The sequence below is a fragment of the Alternaria burnsii genome (genome assembly GCF_013036055.1).
Source record: "Alternaria burnsii strain CBS107.38 chromosome Unknown 752, whole genome shotgun sequence".
NCBI classification, from domain to species: domain Eukaryota; kingdom Fungi; phylum Ascomycota; class Dothideomycetes; order Pleosporales; family Pleosporaceae; genus Alternaria; species Alternaria burnsii.
The window spans coordinates 544,752-563,024 of NW_024066114.1; the positions used below are offsets into that span (position 1 = coordinate 544,752).

Below are 18,273 nucleotides of genomic sequence, written 5' to 3' on the forward strand. Positions count from 1 at the left end.
AGACGACGAGGACGGGCCGGGCGGATGTGATAATTCGTTGCGTCGGCATGGTTCCTTGAATTGCCGTCGAGACGATGCTCTCTCAGGCGTGACTGTACTGGCTCGGTACGTACCCCGCAGTGGTCGCCTGGCCTTGAGCGTTTCCAGCATCAGGCATAGCACTATGATGATGAGGTTGAGAAGCGACAATCTGCATCGGACTAGTCATTTGGTTCCTGGGGGATCGTTCAGCGCGCGCTCGTTCACGTCCAGATAGGTGTAGCCACGAACCCGCTGGGATAACCAGATTGCATTCCAAATGCGAATGCATGTTCTTGTGGGGCCGAATAAGGCGGTAGCAGTGCTGCAGGCGACCCCAGCGGAGACGCGTAGCTACTCGAGGATGCATAGCTGCTAGCTGTGCCGTACGCGTCGACAGTACCAGATCGGGGGACTTCAAGGTACGGTGACGTTGGTGCAGAAGTCATGCCAGAGGGAAGGAATGTAAGTGGTGAAGGAGCAAAGGCAGGGGAGAGGCTTTGGCCATAGCTGTACTGCGCGATATGGTTCTCCAGATCCAGATTGATGCTCTCCAGTGCGTATGCAGATTGCTGCTGCATCGGAGAGATGGACGACATTTGCTGCCGTGACCATTCCCGCCTAGTCTTGTATGAAGAAACCATATCAATTGGGAACTGCACTAGATACGACATGGTCTGCAGCCGTGAATCGTATCGTGGGTCTTGGAAACCTTGAACCAGATTATTGATCTCTTCCAATGGCCGAAGGGAAAGATCCGCGACAAAGACTGACGCAACATCCGGGAACATCGGCTCCAAGGCTAGTGCGGTAGCGTAAAAGTGCGCGAGAACTACCAGGACATTGACGTCCCCCCGTTTGGCGGCGAGAAGTGAAATGGGAACCCAGAATAGCCACTTCCGTAATGCGTACAGCTGGTTGAATTGTTCCTCGGGGCTTTGCGGCTGGCTGGAAGATCTCAGGCGGTCGAGATAGCCCTTTAGCTGGTCGACCCATTTCGATTCCTGTTCGTTACGGACGAGGTAGGGCTGCAATCGTTGCAGGGAGGCGTGAATATCGACCAGGGCGTTCATGTGCTCTCTTCGTGCTTCGGGTGGTATTGGAGTACTAATGGGGTTCATAAAATGTCGGTTTGGCATAGGAGTGTGCTCGGCAATGTAGTCAGCGAATAGAGACTCATGCCTCCAGGGCTGCATAGATTGGATGACGGTCTTCGTGCCTGTGACCAGAGAAGCCCAGCCTCGCCTATATGACTACGTTAGCTTTGGTTGTTCCAATTTGCGCAGCTCTTCCTTACCAGTCTGTCGCCTGCCAGGCAAGCAGGAGAGACGCCGCAAGCACTGCGTCCGAATTGTGCTTAGTAAAGTTGGTGATGCCGTCGTGCAATCCCTTGAGAGCAAGGCTTGCGTGATGGAATGCAAGGTTTCGGGTTTCGGTAGACTGAGAGATCCACGCCAAATGCGAGGCAGAGAATGCGAGGATGCTGTGCATAACGAATGGATGGGTCGCGGCTATGCTCAAGAATCTACACATGTCAGTGGTTCTTCTGGACATTGTCGCTTAGAGTGTTTGGTGCGTACTTGGGCATCATGTCGGTCCAAAGAGTAGATTTCGATGTCCTATTCCTGAACATTTCATTCGAGATAGAAGAAAGATGGTGTACCAGACGGAGATCAACCGTCGTTAAGGCGCGCCATTGCGGTTGTGGGTACACTCGAAGCTCGGGGAAAGGAAACTCTCCCGTCTGTCTCCAGAGTTCGATGGTGGCCTCGATCTCAGGCGTCCAGAGCAGATTGGGCTGCTGGGGAGACTGGGGAGATTCTGGCATCATGGCAGTTGGACTGTCCATGTAGTCGCAGCGAACCTGGTGCTTGGTGCAGTTGCGGCTGATACAAGGTTAAAATCTGGAGTGCAAGTGAAGACTTGTTGGTGCTTACCATTGCGGGAATGTTTCATCACAGCGAATATGCCGCCTTTTGCACGTTTTGCAACCCTTTCGGGACTTGGTGTGGCTGCGCCTTGAAGGGCCTCCACCGGGTCCAGCCATTTTTCAAGAGGATAGGTGAAGTAATTTAGCGAAAGTGGGAAGTGAACCGTACGGCGTGGTCGTCGTCGCAACCGTCAGGGTACAGGTGGATTCGTAGACAGCGTTCTCTCGTTGTGTGCTATGCTAGATGGACAGGAAGGTAGGATAGGCGAGGGGCTGTGTATATGCAGGCGGTAGATCTGGCGGGCGGTTGATAAAGCGAGGGTAATGGGGTCGAAACCGGTGACTAAATTGGACAGGGTGTTGATTTGGAGGCTGGCGATGGGCGTTATGGTGATATATAGTGCAGAGTGCAGATGGGAAGTGCTTAGAGAGCTCTAGGGCTGGAGAGATATTGACGCAAGGCCAGCAATACCTCCGGCGGACACGCTACGAGGGTACGACAGGACGAGGTGACAGCGGAAGTGGTCAAGCTCGTCTGCAACATGCCCCCTGCACAGTGACCATGCAGGATGAGGACAAGGCTACGAGACTAGAGGCTCGCCAGGCTGAAGAAGGGACTTGGGTGGTATGCGAGCAAAAGCGCAGGGTGACTTGTGCTCGGTCCCAAAGACGACAAACGTCAAGAAACGGGGCCAAGTAGGGTTAGCCCAAAGTAGCGTCCACACAAATAGCAGTGACGCCACGAGCGGCGGAAGAGGGACTTGGGTGGCAGCCCGCGAGACGGGAGAGGCTAGCAGGGAGGTCAGAGAAGCTTGCGGGAGCTACAGTCGATGGAGTGACTGATTGCCAGATGGCACCGGCTGGCTCATGCTCGTATGACATAGCCCCGGTGTAACTCCTGTGGGGATTAAGCTTCCAGCGAGCCATGAACCCTCGCCTTCCAAGGGCGCTTTCTGGCATGCATCGATCCTGTGCTGTGAAAGAAGGTCAGGCGTGTTTGGATGAATGAAGACGCCCCCCCTGCCTGGCGAGGATTGACCCCAGGCCTAGGGTGCTGTGTGAAGGTGCTAGTTCGCCGACGGCCATGGATCAAATGCAGAAGAGGGTGGCCTTCTGGTCAAAGCCCCTGTCAATCCGCTTGAGACGGAGACGTTTGAGCGTGCAGGTGCATGAGCTGCTCCAGCTGGAGCTCGGGCTCAGGGCGCAAGAGGCGTGAAAAACGGCCATTCAGGTCCGACGACCGAGGAAACGCCAACACCTTCGCGGGCCGTGCGTGGAGAACGATCGACCAGTAGCACATGGATAGCTCGTTGGCCATGCTGTAACGGGTAGTTCGAAGCCGCATGAATAATAGTGGGTGAAGGAAGGCACCATGCCATGGTCGCCGGGTCAGCTTCGGGGCGCGCGCTGCTAAATTTTTTCGCAGACAGCTCCAGATGTCAGAGTGAGCGCCCGCCATGACGAGCCACCCATGGCCGTCGAATTGAATGCGGGTGCGAGCGCAAGCAGAGGGTTCCGCTGCGCAATTCACATTGATGAGGTCGCCATGCGCGAATCATACTGAGGTTGCTGATGCAACGATACCAGAGATCGCTAAACACTGCGGAAGCCGGGGCCCTCAATATCTCGAGGTCAAAAATAGCTCTCCGTGCGTCACTCGTCACCAGACCGCAGACAAAAAGGGTCTACACTTTCCATCGCGCTGACCATGGTGCCCGCGTTGGCTTCACTTTCTATCGATACTACGCTGGCCCATCCATCATACCGCTACTTTCGCATTGAGTTGCGCCGAGTAGTGGCGGCGGACCTCGCTCTATTCTTGTATTTCCGCTATCGACGGAAGAGCCGCCAGGCGATGATTAAGCATCGCATGGCCTCCGTTCCCACGAGTCGACGTCCTCGCCTACGCACAACACCATCGCAATACTGGGTAAAGCCAAATCCCCCCCGCGTCGTCTGGCAATATCTGATGCAGCGGAGAATGCTTGTTTGCGGGAACCACCAGCCTGTGCAGTGATTACGCGACCTTGCTTGTGGACGCCTGATCACGACATGCTGCGTGGCATCAATCGCAGGTGCTGTAACAATGCCTCTCAAACTTCGTCACCGACATGCTCAGTACAGGACTGGGAACTATGACGTTCTGCCCACGTTCGTTGCCGTGGTGGAGCAGAAAGTAGCTGCCACGAGATACGAGTTCTAAGAAAGGAACCAGTGGTAACATTGCTGCACCAATCACCAACTCGTTTGCGACCACCGAGGCTAAAACTTTGCTAAATGACATGGCGGACTGTTCAAAAGCAGGTTCATGCCACAAAATGTGTATTCGCAGGCTAGTCTGAGTAAAGCCACATGACTACGTCGAGCTGGTGTTTGGTTGGCATAGATCGAGAGGAGCTATTCTTAGGATTAAGGTCTTTTTACCCTGGGAACTTTGCAGCCGACACGCATCGAGGGCTACCCATGCAGCCATATCTTCTCTGGGGTTCTGCGACTAGGGTTAACAAGACACCTCTCCACTCGCATCTCTTCATCGTGCTTTCGGTCTTTTCCGACGACTATCGGTCTTTTGAGCGTACACTAAGACAGTTGCGCGCTAACAAATCCATTGAGCACAACAGAACATACAAATGTTCTCTATGCATATTTTTATGGAGTCTGAAGAGGCTTCATCTTGCGACACCATACAGTCAGTCACACGACAGCAATACACATCAGCCGAAATGCATGTTTAACAATGCGATTTTCAGCGCGCAATACACCTACTCCCGCTATCTGCAAGCCACACTTTCTGTCTGCACCACCTTGCAAAGCATTCTTCTCCACCTGTCGGCAAAGGGCTATAAAAAGCGTCGCACCCTGCCCTATCATTGGCGCGGAAGCGACTCTATCGGCAAGTGTGGCAGGCGACACAAGGAAATACACATACTCTCCGCTCATCACGGGCCGTTACGTGCACTGTGTCAGTTCCTCCGACCATTGGGGTCTTTCTCCACTCCTGGCCGAGCGCACATCACAAAACATCATCTACAGTACATACACCATAGTAATGATCGTATATCCCAACCTTAATCCTTCATATTGCCAATATATTGTCGCACAAAAGCGACTATGCAGGCTACCCAAACTATACAGTTATCAATCACCCTAATAAGTTTAAAGCATTTGCAAGTCAATAATACATGTATAGCCACTGACGTATCATGACAACACTTGTGTTTGATCGCATCGTGCCAACATTGTGTGCAATTCGACCCGTAACATGAAACATTCGGAGCGGCCGTAATATTGCGAATCTGGCAAATAATCGACTTCGGACGGACATCCTTCGACAAATAGATTGATCCCCACACGATCGACGCTGGGTATACTGAGTCGTAAAGCATGGGAAAATTTGTCAATTCTCCATGAGCTCTTCACCTCGGTCGGAGCTGAAATATTCGGCATTGTTTCAGGTCACGGCAACGTTACATGCTGCCGGTATTCCGTTCGGTGGTGACCTTGGTTTCATCGGCCGTCCCGAGCGCTTGGAGCGGATACGGGATGTACTGGGTAGGGATGGGTTGGAACAGTTATGTCATGATCATGGCTAGAAGCAGGATTTCTTCAAGGGGTGTTGCTCGCCCCAAGTTTTCGAAGGAAAGCACACTGTTAGTTTTCTGCACTCATTCGGCAGGAGATCAACCCTACTTATTCTATATCCTTATCTTGATTCCAAAGAGCACGTACTCATCCGTGCATTGCACCAATATTCTTCGGAAATATCAACATCTGGTCTCCATTATCGGCCAGTTTGCTTACCTAGTATGAGATAGTAACAACAAGATGATCCTGTCTTTCTACCCAAAAGCTCTTCTATGAGAACGGGCAAGAGCGTATAAGGTAGTTGCAAGAGCGATACGATATAGATGTACCTTATTGCGATGCTACGCTTAATCCTGCTAACTCGCTGTGTACACTTAGATGAGCGTAGATGCTCATGCAATACCTCAGCTCATATATCATGATATCCCTGAGCCTTGGAGATCAATCTCTCGAAATGAGACCTCGAGAACATGAGGAGTTATAAGAACCAAGAACCAAGCTCATAGGCAGGACGAAAAGAGCCTATGTAACAAAGTGAACACCTTGTCTGATTCTGTACCTTTAATCGACGTACATGGCACGAGAACGCATATCTGTGCTATTCCAATATCCAGGAACAATACTGAGTCGACACTTCCTACAAAGCGCGCATACGCATCCTATACAATAGAAAACTAAAACGTATATAGAGATAACAAGCTTTAGTTTACCGCCTACATTAGCTTCTAACAAGAAAGTCTGAAAGAGTAATAGTATTATAGACTTCTAGAATCTCTATCTATATCTAAGAAGGCCTTAACACGCTTTGTTGTAGTAGGTATAAGTACTTTGCTCTAAAGAGATACTTAGTTTTTCTCTTTGAGGTAGTTTACGGGTCTATAAAGGTTAGTATAAATGACAATCGAGAGGCATTCACTCAGACGCACCTAAAACGAGGTGCCAAAGGCGTCAAGTATTTGTTCAATAGAACCTCACCGACATTGGTAAGTTTAGTTCCAAATGCAGTCAGAAATAAAGCAGGAGTATACTTGACGCGAGAACAAACGCTGGAATGCTATTCATCGTACTTGCTCCATGGATGGGGAGTGTAGGAGGAATGGAAACTGAAACTAAACTAAGCTACGCTACGCTACCTACTATACTATGTATTGATTGACAAAAAAAACGCCTTTGCAATGTTCATACGTATCATCGTCTCTTACTCGTGGTGAAATTCAAAGCTGCGCTCGCTGGAGAAAAACACATGTTCTATATATAAATGCCGCTCCCTATTGCCGAAAATGCTAGCACTATTCCATATCCTCCTCATATCAGGGTCACACACATCCTCGCTAGGTGATGAGAACGTGAGCGCGCCTGTTGGTATTTCCATCTCTTCCTCTAACCAGACATATCCTTATTCAACGCCCGCAGTAGCCACACACGTAATCATGATTGGAGTTTGATACTTTTTCGTTCCTTTAAACGGAGTACAAATCGCGGAAACGCGCTTGTTGTTCAGCAGGGAGACCTCCGAGGAAGGCGTCGAAGTCGCCGATCATGCCCTTGTATGTTTGAATGACCTTTTTTCGAAGTGTTAGCTGGATGCGCGTGATGGTATCAAGCGTGGGCATAGTCTCACCTTTTGGAATGTCTCATAGACCTGTACTCCGGCAGTAGGACCCCTTACAACATTTCGATCGGCCATCGACATGTCGTTGAAGAACTCAAGAAGTGATTGCTCCATAGCGCCAGGGTTGGCCAACACAATTAACATGAAGCCAGTGAGGGCATGGCATTTCTCATCCGTCCATTGTACTTTCCTGATAGCACGGAGGAAAGGAGGAGCGATTTGAGCAAGATGTGGAGCGAGTAAGGGCGCACATCCAAGACCTAGGCGACCCAAGGCGATGGCTGCGTTTTCGTTCAGAGACTCTGGAACCCGCTCGTCAAATAGGATGCTACCCAGCTTTTGTAGCAGTTCCCCGACGTATGGTTGCATGCCTTCTCCCTCGCACATGGCAATCTCGCCAACGGACCAGCAGGCATTGTTAATGACTGAGTATCCAGTATCCAGGCCAGAGGAATCTATCTGAGAAACTTCCAGCTGTGTAATAAGAGTCTTGATGATGGGTTGTAGATGAGGCTTGAGTTGTTGAAAGACGTAAATGGCGCAGTCTCCGAGGAGCGCGTAGGCAGATTGCCGGACGTCATTGTTCTGATCCCTCATGCAGATGACTAGTAGCTCGAAGAAGTTAGATGCTTGTGAAACCAGTGTGGCGCTGTCTTGGGAGCTCAGAGCTTGGATGATTGCGCTGAGCAAGTCCAAGCTTGTCACCAAGAAGTCTTTGTCTGGAGGCTCGAAACCGTTAATCTCAGCTGCCATGACGCCTTCTTCGAGATTGCGGTGAATGATTTTCATGCATCTAGCGAAGATTCCAGCTGCATATGGCGCGAATGTGTGTCCGAGAGCTGTGGCCACATATGAGAGACATTCCAGTAATGGGAACATTTCCCTCGACTGGTCGGACACCTTGTTCCATCGTTGAAGAAGTGCAGGCATGAGTGTTTGGACGAGTTTGTCTTCTGATAGCTTAGGTCCCACGTGCTCAGCGAGCGTCTGAACACAGTCGTAGAGGATGAACATGTTCCTATCCTTGTACATGGAAAAGCACTGCACGAATTGCTGAACGATGACGCCACAGTAGTCTTCGAGCTCAGTGTTGGCCTTCTCTTCGAGATTTGCAAATGCCGATGCCGCAGCTTCCTGAACGCGTTTGTTTCTGTCGAGCATCTTCATCAAGATGCCTTCCATGACTGGCTCGAAGAATTGTTTCTTGCCAGCAGCGTCGAGATGTGCCGCCCATCCCGAGTAACGTCCAAGTGTCCAACACGTGATTTGGCGAACGACAGGCTTTGGGTCATTCAGTAGGGTTATGAGGAAAGGAGTGAGCATAGGAAGGTGCGGCTCAACAACCGACATGCAGCCATCCGCGATTGCGCCAAGAGCCAGGACCGCGGACTCCCGGTTGGGCCACTCTGCATGGTTGAGGTTATCTGTCAAGTATGGAAGAGTCGCCTGGAACACAGCTTCGTGGAAGACTGATGCGAGAACATCGAGGGCTGCAGCGGAGCACTTTCGCAAATTCCACTGCTCCTCAGGATCACCAAATTCATCGTCGTCGTCGAAATCGTCAATCTCGCCCTCACTCAAATCGTCGTCATCTGCTGAGGCTCCGAGTGTTCCATTGGAGACTGGAACTGTCTCGCCGTTCGCGTTAGTGGTAAGTCTTGCGGCCTTGTTTGATGCGAAAGTGGGCTTGATATCTTGTTCCCTGTCGTCAACTTCATAATCTTCTTCTTCACCCTCCAGACGCAGAATCTCGTCCTCGCTATATACCATGCTCGATAGCAGGACAGGTATTATCTTAGCCAGATATGGGCCAAGGTGATCCCGCATGTTCTCGTCTTCGCTGGCGCACAGCCAAAATTCTGCTGCGTCCAGAGCCAGATCAGCGTTGTTCTCCGTGCGCTGCTGTGCCACCATGAAATCGACCAGACCGCTCATATGTGGTATGATCATCTGAGGGGCAATGTCGGCGATGTGGACAAAGGTGCGGCAGACGTGTTTCCGCACGTCTTCACTAGGGTCGGCGGCCAATTTGAAGAGTTGATTTAGTAGTGTGTCGATGTTCGCGACAACAGCCTGAGGCTTCTCTGGGACGAATACGTTGATAGCGGCCAATGCGTCGGCGCGTACCCGAGGCTGGGGACTTGTCGTGAGCTCGAGTAGCTTCGGGAATATGAAGTTGAGGGGCTTTTGTCCCTGGTACTCGCGGTCCAACGCCTTCCTGTTATCCTCACAAATCTTCAGAAGAGCGCCCATGGCGCCTTCTTGTGCCTGTGTCGAGGAATTGCCGTCCGCGTTGCTGACCATACCGACCAGCTCTGACAGAATCTGAGGCCATCCCATGATGGTGCCCTGTCGCACAATCTCCGTTATGACATTTCCGGCATAGCCCCGTATTTGTGAGGTGGAATCCGACAGTCCCATCAGTATCACTGATCGTATGTAGTCCTTGGTCGAGTCGGGCATCGACTTGTACGCGGTCTTTACGTCGTTCTTGAGCATAACGGCAGCCGCAGCTCGCGTCTGGAAGTACTGGGCGGCGTCCATGTTTACGACGGGCGGGGGTTGGCTGCTAGAGAAGATGTATGCGAGGTACTTGTCGATATCGGGTGAAGTTTGGGCGGACTTGAGCATCTATGCAGTCGTCGCGGTCAGCACAATAGGGCGATATGGTGTGTAGCAAGAGCAAACTAACCTCGCCGGCATTCTTTCGCGCATTCGGATCATGGCCACTGAGTGAGTCCCTCAGACACTGCGCCAGCTGCCGCAGGGGCTCTTCTTGGGGTTGCCACGCCATATTGGAGTGTGGTTTGCTTCGCAGTGCGGGGAAGGTGTAAAGGGGAGTTGACTAGCAACCCTAGAAATGGGTATGAAGGGAGAATCAAGGCTGCGCTGCGGAGGTCAAGCAGGCAGAAAAAAGAGTAGACCCTGGCGACTTAAGCTCGTTCTGCTGGTACGCTTCATGGTTAGCTCTGCTGGGGAAAGCCATGGACGAATTAACAATGAGGGGCAGCGCTCACCAGCCTTTCGCGTGCGAAGCGGATAACAGGGTGGGTTACAAGGCGACGAACATGTTTTTGATCTGTCCTAGGAATAAATTCTTGCGCTGCAATATTTTGCGTGTGGTGCAGTTTGCTCGTAATTGACGCGGGGGCCGGGTCGTTGCAGTGGGTTCTGCTTGCGACCCAATTATGCGCGGCGGGCGGTGAGCAGCTAGGAAGAAGTTGCTGCCGTGCGACTGAGTCGAGGATAGAAGCGCAGTAAGTCTTTGCTAAGGCGAAGGCGAGGGCGGTATAGAGTCGGCAAAGTCCAGGTATTTGCGAGTGCGCGTCTGCTGGGGCGACCTGCCTGTTTGCGACGTCCCCAGCCCGGTTGGCTCGCTAGAAAAGGGCGACAAGGTGACTGCAAGACTTGTGCAATAGATCGCATGTTCCAGCTCTTCCCCCCACGAACAAACATATTCGCCATCATCATGGCGCCTCGTCGATCATACGATGCATATATGGTCGAGACAGCCTGGGAATTCTAGATAGCACCTGTCATCAGCCGCCTGTTGCACAACTCGGTGCTTCTCGCACACGTCGTGCTGCAGCACCTGCATCGTGCTCCTACTTGAGATGACGCCGTCTGGTATCGCTTCATTCGAGAAATGACGTCTGAGTAACTCCTTTATAAGTCATGTGAGATGTTTCGAGTAAACACGTGTATCGCAGCTGCTCTTTCCTGTTTGTCTCACACACTTCTCCTCCACCGCTTCCATGCATGAGAACTCACCCCAGTGAAGAGCTACATCGAGAAAGACCTTGTGGAGGCAGTCCTAATACGAACAATGAGAGTTGTCGAGAGTATCACCGCCCAGCCAGGTTGATCAATCTCGCAACACATGGGACATCTGCAGGATGCACTCCTACTTGCTACGGGACTTCAATCGCGGTGGATCTTCCGAAACAGTGTCGAATAGCGAGTGACTTGTCATAGCCAGATGGCGAAGATAACGGACGTCATGTTGTGATGCATCTCGACCCACTGTCAAAAAGACACGGTGTTGACAGTAAAGAGGATTAGTCGTTCATCGGGCTGCTTGCGTAATCCGCGTGTAACATGACATTAACACATGAGGCTCTCCTGCCATGGTGGTTCCACAGTTGAACCTGCTTCCGACGCTTCTCGCAGTCCAAATCTTTCCGGGCTCTACTAAGCACATGAATGGCCTGATACCCGCCATCTTAGACTGCATGGTACTATGGAAACGTCGATATCGGGTTACATTTACTACCTTGTGTACCATTGTTCACTTGCCATCAGCATCGTGTGATACCAATGAAAAGATTATGGAACACATTTTGCAGCCGGTGGAAACATCCTCATTGAATCCCTCTCGCAGGAATAGGATGATTCCTAGAGAGAAACTGAGGGTACGAGCAGCCTCTAGTTAGTGCAGTACTGATCCTCTTGCTAATGCAAGACGATGGGCTCTTTGCAACACAAACAAATCATACGGTACATGTCATTATTCAATCCTGAAGCTGAAAGTATACAGCAGTCATAGTACTAGCAAGGATTGCAAGAAGAAAATTCCCGACTCCAAAGCCTTGCTCTTGTGTTTTGGCAAACCCCACGATCATTCCGGAGACAATAAAAGCGACAGCTACTCCGATGGCTAGTAGAAGACCAAGCACAGCATGATTTGGACCTTCAATGATGTGTACTCCCCATCCGAACGCAAGGTCTTCGTTCGGGGGTGCATTGCCCTTCGCCTGCTGGGCCTCGGCGATCAAATTCCTTTCGAGCTTCTTGGGTAGACGTTGGAGCCATATATTTTCCATGTGCTCGCCCCATATGTTCCATCTCGCTCGATGCAAATAGTGGAGAAAGACGTTGACCGGCATCCTGATTCGAGGGCAAAGGTAGTGGTAGCGCTTCTCATCTAGTTCCTCTTGTGGTGGAAATTCATCGGGTTTCTTGTGGATGCCAGCTCCGTACTGGTTGCGCTGACTGACGGAGAACTACAAAAGCTTTAGCATGAATGTCATATGTCAGCGAAGTGTGTGAGCACTCACCATGACAAAATTCACGTCGCTGGGCCGCAAGAAAAGTCGCCGCAGGCCGATACCGCGACTGATGTTGTACTTGTCCCATATCATCTCAAACAGCTCATTGTCCGAGCTTATGCGTGAAATATCGACCTCATGATGATCGATAGCATGGTTTCCCGTACTCACGCAAACTTCAAAATACTTGATCGGTGAGGTGATCTCCACTACATAGTCTGGTCCGGAAGCCGTAGAACTCACAATATTGTGAGCATTGCCAGCACGTGGTGTATTAGTGAGGCCTGAAGGTGGACCAAGTGAAGATGTTTGTGTCGATGGAGCGGATCCAGTAGCTCCAGAGCCGGAAACTCCGGTCGCCTGCGTTGTCGATATACCACTCATATGTACATGTCGAATGAGGGGATCTCGCATACAGGACAACTGCTGCTTAAGTTGGTCAAAGGCAGCAGCATCTTCGTCAAGAAAATCGCCCCAGAGGATAGTGTTGCACGACTTGGATGATCAGCAAGGGCGATAAGTCAAGAAGGAAGAGTACGAGAGCTTACACAACGCCAGCGCAGCCTTCTATAACCTCTAGGGACGTGAGGAACGAATAGTTCCACAATATCGTAGAGGTAGAAGGAGATGCCCCAGAAATTCAAGAGACTAGAAACCAAGTCCCTAAAGCTGCCGCCACGTCGGCGAGATCGAGTTCTTGGAGCCTGTTCTTGTGCCGCATCCTGATTCTGGTGGATCTCAATCACCATGGGAGGTGCTTCATTGCTCGATTCGGTTTGCTCTTGGTCTTCGACAGAAGCTATTGTCTCTACCTTCGTTTCTTCAGCCACCACTACGCTATCGGTTGGTTTTGGTGTGTCCGTAATCGATTCCCCTATATTCTTTTGATCAACCCCATCAATCTTCAACCATGCCTGCATCGCCAGTACAAGTACTCGGAAGGCCTCAGAATTGATCAGGAATTCCTTTACTCTATCAATGTGAGGAAATGGTAGGTCATCGTTGAGCTCTTCATCAGACGAGTCATCGCCGTCTGCTCCCAAACTTGGTTGATTCCGTTCTTCTACAATACTATCGCCCCGAATGGTTGAGAGCCAGGTCTCCAAATCCTGCTTCTTTACTTCACTGTCTGGTGGGTGTGGCAGTTCGGCGGATCCGGTTATGCTCCAAATGATTTCATCGGCTATGCGACCTGCCAGTTCACGTACAAACTTAGCAGCCTGAATCTCTAGACTGCTGTCGGAAGCTTCCTTCAATAGATCCCGACCGTAGTCCCTAAGAAAGCCTCGAATATGCAAACGTGCCTTCCTACTGTCAACACTAGAGATGGCTAGGATGTATGTAGCTTTCAACTCTTCTTCGCTCAAGAGTGCTCGTGAAACCTCACGAATTCCAACGGTTTGAACTGGGTTTAGGCTGGCAGTTGATGCGGAAGAGACAGACGATGCGCTGTCTGAGAAAACGCTGTCGATCTCGCTTCCATCATCAGAATCCAGATCTATTGCTGCTGACATTCTGGCACCAGTGGAAGTGTTGCGTGTAAGCCGAGGGGTAACGATATGAGTCCAAGTATCTGGATGTGGCTGTTGCGATAAGGGATATTCTACACAAGACAGGTCAGTTGTGGAGTAGTACAACGCCCCAAATCACTTACGACGACCATCCGAGGCGATGTAGTAGCCAGGAGCGGGAGAGAAGGTAGTGTGGTTGCTTGAAGCCTGGATCTCCTTCTCAAGCCTACGAAGCGCATGTTCTCTACCTTCTCCATATATCACCGGCATGTACACATCGAACAAACCCATTAGAGAATATGCAGCATCCTCTTCACGCGTTGTCTGACGGTTCTTCGCCCATGACATCCGCTCCTCAACACTGAACTTAGCTAGAGGCGCTCCTTGCAAAGCTTCGACGGGAACACCAGTAATTTCGTGGATATCCCGTAATAACGAAATTTTATCGCCAATAAACTCGCCCCCTATGGAGAAAAACTTCACTAAAGCAGGAGCAATGAGTTCTTGAAGCGTCCATCCTCGTGTGAACCATCTGCTTGAACGTAACGAGGCAATGGTGTGGGCGACGGTCGAAACGTCGGAAAGATACACATAGCAACAGATAGCGTTGTGACACCAAGCAAAGTGAGAGTTGATGGCCTCCTGGAGCTCTGCGCTGCTTGACTTGTCGATACAGCAGGTGTCTACCCAGAAGTATCGGAGGCCGTCTTTGGCAGCCTGTTTCCTACAGAACAGAAGTTTTTCGAAGCTTTTTTTTATCTTTTCCTGTGCCGTTGATTATGTCTACAAAAGAGACTTCTTCCGCTGACGCGATATGGGACAGGATGGCATAAGGCGGAATGGCTGCGCCAACGACCTCTATGAAGCTGAACTCACCATTGTCGTTGAGTCTCAGAAGGCGCATAGTGGAAAGTCCGGATCAAGAAAATATAGATTGACACACCAAAGCTGAAGAAGCCAGAATAAGATGAAGAAGAGTAGCATGTAGGAAGATGTATGGGGTTGAAAGACCATGTAAGCGCTCAAGGCTGAGGCTGGAGCTGGAGACCGCTTGGCATCCCATTAGGCATCAGTACGCAAGTACAGTTGACTACTTGCCCTTCTTAGAATCTTAACGGAGTGTTACTGGCCATGCTACAGATCAAAGTGCAACAACTTGGTTGACTGGAGGCTATAGTGATATCGAAAAGATATTGAGATGCATGAGAAAGTAGCTATGGTACTGCGCAACACATGGCAGATGCTGCTAGCGAGAGCGCACTTTGTCTATACAATGAGCCGCTACTAAACTTGACAGTGCTAGCGTCTGTCTATGGGCTCAGGATGTTATTTTGGAGATTTAGGTGATCGACTATTGGACGCAATCAATTTCTAGATGGATATCGGGTGTCGACGTCATGACGGCCACTTAGTAGTCCAGACCCGCGCTGAGACGGGATGAGCAGTGAGTTTCCCAACCCCCATTGCATCGCGCTGAGGTTGAAAGAAGATTCAATGCTTTGGTGGGGTACCAGATGAAGCGCCTCTGAAGGCGGCTCTGCGATGTTGGTGTTTCAGGACTGTACGACATGGGGTAACGAGTGGGCAATGCCTCAGGGAGCGAGGCGAGGTTTCCCCGCCCTGGGACAAAAGCAATCGCGGTTAAGGGCTAAATTTGGGCCATGCCTCTTGTAGCATGTCTGGACTAGCGATATGTTTGCTTGTGACGAGCAAGTCGAATTTGAAATACCGTCGACTCGGTGTGGAGTAGGCTGCTGTGTTGTCGTAGAAGACGAGCTGTAGCTGCAGCGGGCTCTAGAAGTAATGTGCATGCGCGTGCTGTCGTGGCCATGCAAGTGCCTGTTGGTGTCGCGGTCTGGACTGCGGCGCGAGGGTGTCGATGGTTGAGGGTGCCGGCTCGAGACGGCTACTGCTAGCAGCAGCGCAGTACCTGATACTAACGAGACGCGGCGGAGACTTGGGAACAGGTTGATTTTGGAAAGTGTCGTGTTTCGCAGCCAAGCTGTAACGGATAGATCGGCAGAATCCAGGACGGGCATCCCAGAGGGTCGTGTGCAGGCGGAGGTGGCAAAGCAGCCGCGCGATCCCAAGCCAAGCTGCGTCAGGCACTTGACGTCTCACGCCGATCTCACCCTCACGCCAATACATCATCACACACACACACACTTGGACGCCTTTCCTTGACCCTCTCCGGCGACATCACGCTGCTGCCGACGGCCATTCGCACTTTCACCACGTCCCATCGCGTCGTTGCTGTGTCGCCAACACTGCCCTCGGCCGCGACACTTGATCGAGTGGTAACCGGCCCCCACTGGTCTACCTAACGACTCCACCGCGCCCATCGCAACCTCATCCGCCAAGTCGCAAACGTCCCACTGCCTCCCAGCGACGGCTGCCTTCACACAGCACTTCACAATGCTGCCCCAAGAAGCGCTGCAACCGGGCTCGCCGCCAACCACGCTCTCCAGGTCCTACTACTCCAGCCACAATGCGCCCGCTGCGCATCCTACCGTCTTGACCGGATTCCACCAGGCCTCACACCTCGATGACGTGCGGTTGTCGAGATACAACAACAATCTTGGCTCGACGGCCAAGGGCATCATGATAGGCATCTTCTCCGTGCTGGCCGCTGCGGGACTATGTCTTATCATCGCCGCCATTGTTTACTATTTCCGGTACACCAACCAGGGACGCATCTTCCTCGACCGGATAACGCGGCCTGGTGAATATGACGACGAACAGCAATTTGCCAAGGAGGAGGCCGAGGCGCTAGAGGATATGGACGATCTGCAGAGAACAGAGTACATGAGAGCGAAGGGTATGTCATCCAGAGTGTTTTCAGTTCAAGGGAGCATTGGCTAATTCCCCCAGCGTTTGTGCAAGCAAACCCACCCGAATCCGTCCAGACCGACATATCTCTTTCGCAATTCCTCGCCATACAAGAGAAGGGCGTGTCTGCCTGGGAGTTTGAGCCTGAACTTGAGATCGCCAACTGCTTCGTCGAAGGCCGAACCGAAATTGAGTTCTTTGATTCCGAGTGCAGCGTCCAGAGCAACCTCCCGATACCGAAACAAAATGAAGTCTACTACTGGGAAGCCAAGGTTTACGAGAAGCCCGAAAACACCAGCATTGCGATAGGCGTCACAACGAAGCCCTACCCGTTGTTCAGATTACCCGGTATGTATATTACCACCGCCAACACTTTTTTCACCTGCTAACACTTACCAGGGTACCACAAAGCCTCGATATCATACATGTCCAATGGAAACCGCCGATACAACCAGCCCTTCCACCCATCCGCCTATGGTCCTGCTTATGTCCAAGGAGATGTCATCGGAGTTGGCTACCGACCCCGAACTGGAACCCTCTTTTTCACACGAAATGGCAAGAAACTTGACGACGTTGCCCATGGTCTCAAAACCCAGAACTTCTTCCCCACCGTAGGCGCAAACGGTCCTTGCCAAGTGCACGTCAACTTTGGCCAAATGGGCTTCGTCTTCATCGAGGCCAACGTCAAAAAGTGGGGTCTAGCTCCCCAAACCGGTAGTCTGGCTCCTCCGCCACCATACGGCAGCGAACAAGGATCGATTCTTCTCGACTCTGGTCGCGAAGGTATAAGAGAAGGCATGGCCGGAAGTTACATCCAAGCAGGTTACGGACATGGACGGTCAAGTAGCCAGCAAATGCGTCTTGGAAGACAGGTACCGACAAGTCCAGGACCACAGCGCAGTCCCACAGATATCTCATTAGCAGCACTCAGTCTTGTGGATTCAAATGAAGACACTGCCGGCGAAGGACCCAGCGATGATCATACTACAACCATTCCGGTGAACCAAGGTCAAGGTCTTGGGCTCTTACAACCTGGCGAACTTCCCCCCGAATATAGCAGCCCCGTTGGCTCGCCTAGTCTGCGAAACACAATCGATCACCAAGACGGATACAACTGGGACGAGCGAGCACCGCTTCTACAACGGTCTGGCTCAGCTAGTCCTGAAGTACCTAGCTACGACGCTGCTATGGCTGATACACCAGGGATCAGCCGACCAACTATTCGAGTACGCAGTGCGACTGAAGCCGGCGTTCGGCCACGACCGAGAGGACCGAGGTGATTGAATCAAAGTCATTGTTCTCCTTTGTATTGTTTTTCATAGCCTCATACGGTATCTCTTTCAACTATACCCTATCGTTCAGCTTTTTTTTCTTTACTTGTCAGGATTGGGTTTCGAGAAATGTGACAACCCCATACGGCGAGGGGCAAAGAAGTAAGCACACACTTTGGAGTTGCTCGACCTTTTGAGGGGTCCGAGCCAAACGGCGTTCCGGAAGCGAACATTGTTACTTTTTTCTTGTTCATACTGCTGGGGAGTTTACGAACGAGAGCAAACGAACAATTTGTTGCTGGCGTTTCTTATAGATTGGTGGAGGTTTGCGTTGAAGTATGCGAGTGACGTATGCTTGAGCGAAGTCCCAAATTGAGCAGGCTTCTGGATCCCCTGAACTAGTTTGTAGTAGTAAGATGGACGAACTCCTATCAATACACATACATTCTCATGTTCATACTATTGTTGT

The 18,273-nt window shown here is 51.2% G+C and overlaps 5 protein-coding genes across 5 annotated transcripts; 2 read left to right on the plus strand and 3 right to left on the minus strand.

Moving 5' to 3' along the window:
- Positions 1 to 82: 82 nt before the first annotated feature.
- On the minus strand, positions 83 to 1,846 carry GT037_006271 (c6 transcription factor protein; the record flags this gene model as incomplete). The annotated part of the gene is made up of 4 exons (XM_038931318.1): positions 83 to 215; positions 271 to 1,263; positions 1,316 to 1,543; positions 1,599 to 1,846. 4 exons carry the CDS (start codon positions 1,844 to 1,846, stop codon positions 83 to 85), a joined length of 1,602 nt encoding a protein of 533 aa, XP_038785815.1.
- Positions 1,847 to 3,520: 1,674 nt separating this feature from the next.
- Positions 3,521 to 3,730, plus strand: GT037_006272 (uncharacterized protein; the record flags this gene model as incomplete). Its single annotated transcript, XM_038931319.1, has 1 exon — positions 3,521 to 3,730. The coding sequence occupies one exon, from the start codon at positions 3,521 to 3,523 to the stop codon at positions 3,728 to 3,730; it is 210 nt and encodes a 69-aa protein (XP_038785816.1).
- A 3,263-nt stretch (positions 3,731 to 6,993) lies between these two features.
- Positions 6,994 to 9,939, minus strand: GT037_006273 (arm repeat-containing protein; the record flags this gene model as incomplete). The annotated part of the gene is made up of 3 exons (XM_038931320.1): positions 6,994 to 7,095; positions 7,155 to 9,776; positions 9,838 to 9,939. 3 exons carry the CDS (start codon positions 9,937 to 9,939, stop codon positions 6,994 to 6,996), a joined length of 2,826 nt encoding a protein of 941 aa, XP_038785817.1.
- Positions 9,940 to 11,656: 1,717 nt separating this feature from the next.
- On the minus strand, positions 11,657 to 14,608 carry GT037_006274 (uncharacterized protein; the record flags this gene model as incomplete). The annotated part of the gene is made up of 5 exons (XM_038931321.1): positions 11,657 to 12,148; positions 12,203 to 12,688; positions 12,742 to 13,796; positions 13,848 to 14,421; positions 14,492 to 14,608. The coding sequence occupies 5 exons, from the start codon at positions 14,606 to 14,608 to the stop codon at positions 11,657 to 11,659; spliced, it is 2,724 nt and encodes a 907-aa protein (XP_038785818.1).
- Positions 14,609 to 16,119: 1,511 nt separating this feature from the next.
- GT037_006275 (spry domain containing protein) lies at positions 16,120 to 17,813 on the plus strand (the record flags this gene model as incomplete). The annotated part of the gene is made up of 3 exons (XM_038931322.1): positions 16,120 to 16,522; positions 16,576 to 16,881; positions 16,933 to 17,813. The coding sequence occupies 3 exons, from the start codon at positions 16,120 to 16,122 to the stop codon at positions 17,811 to 17,813; spliced, it is 1,590 nt and encodes a 529-aa protein (XP_038785819.1).
- Between the last annotated feature and the right edge of the window lie 460 nt (positions 17,814 to 18,273).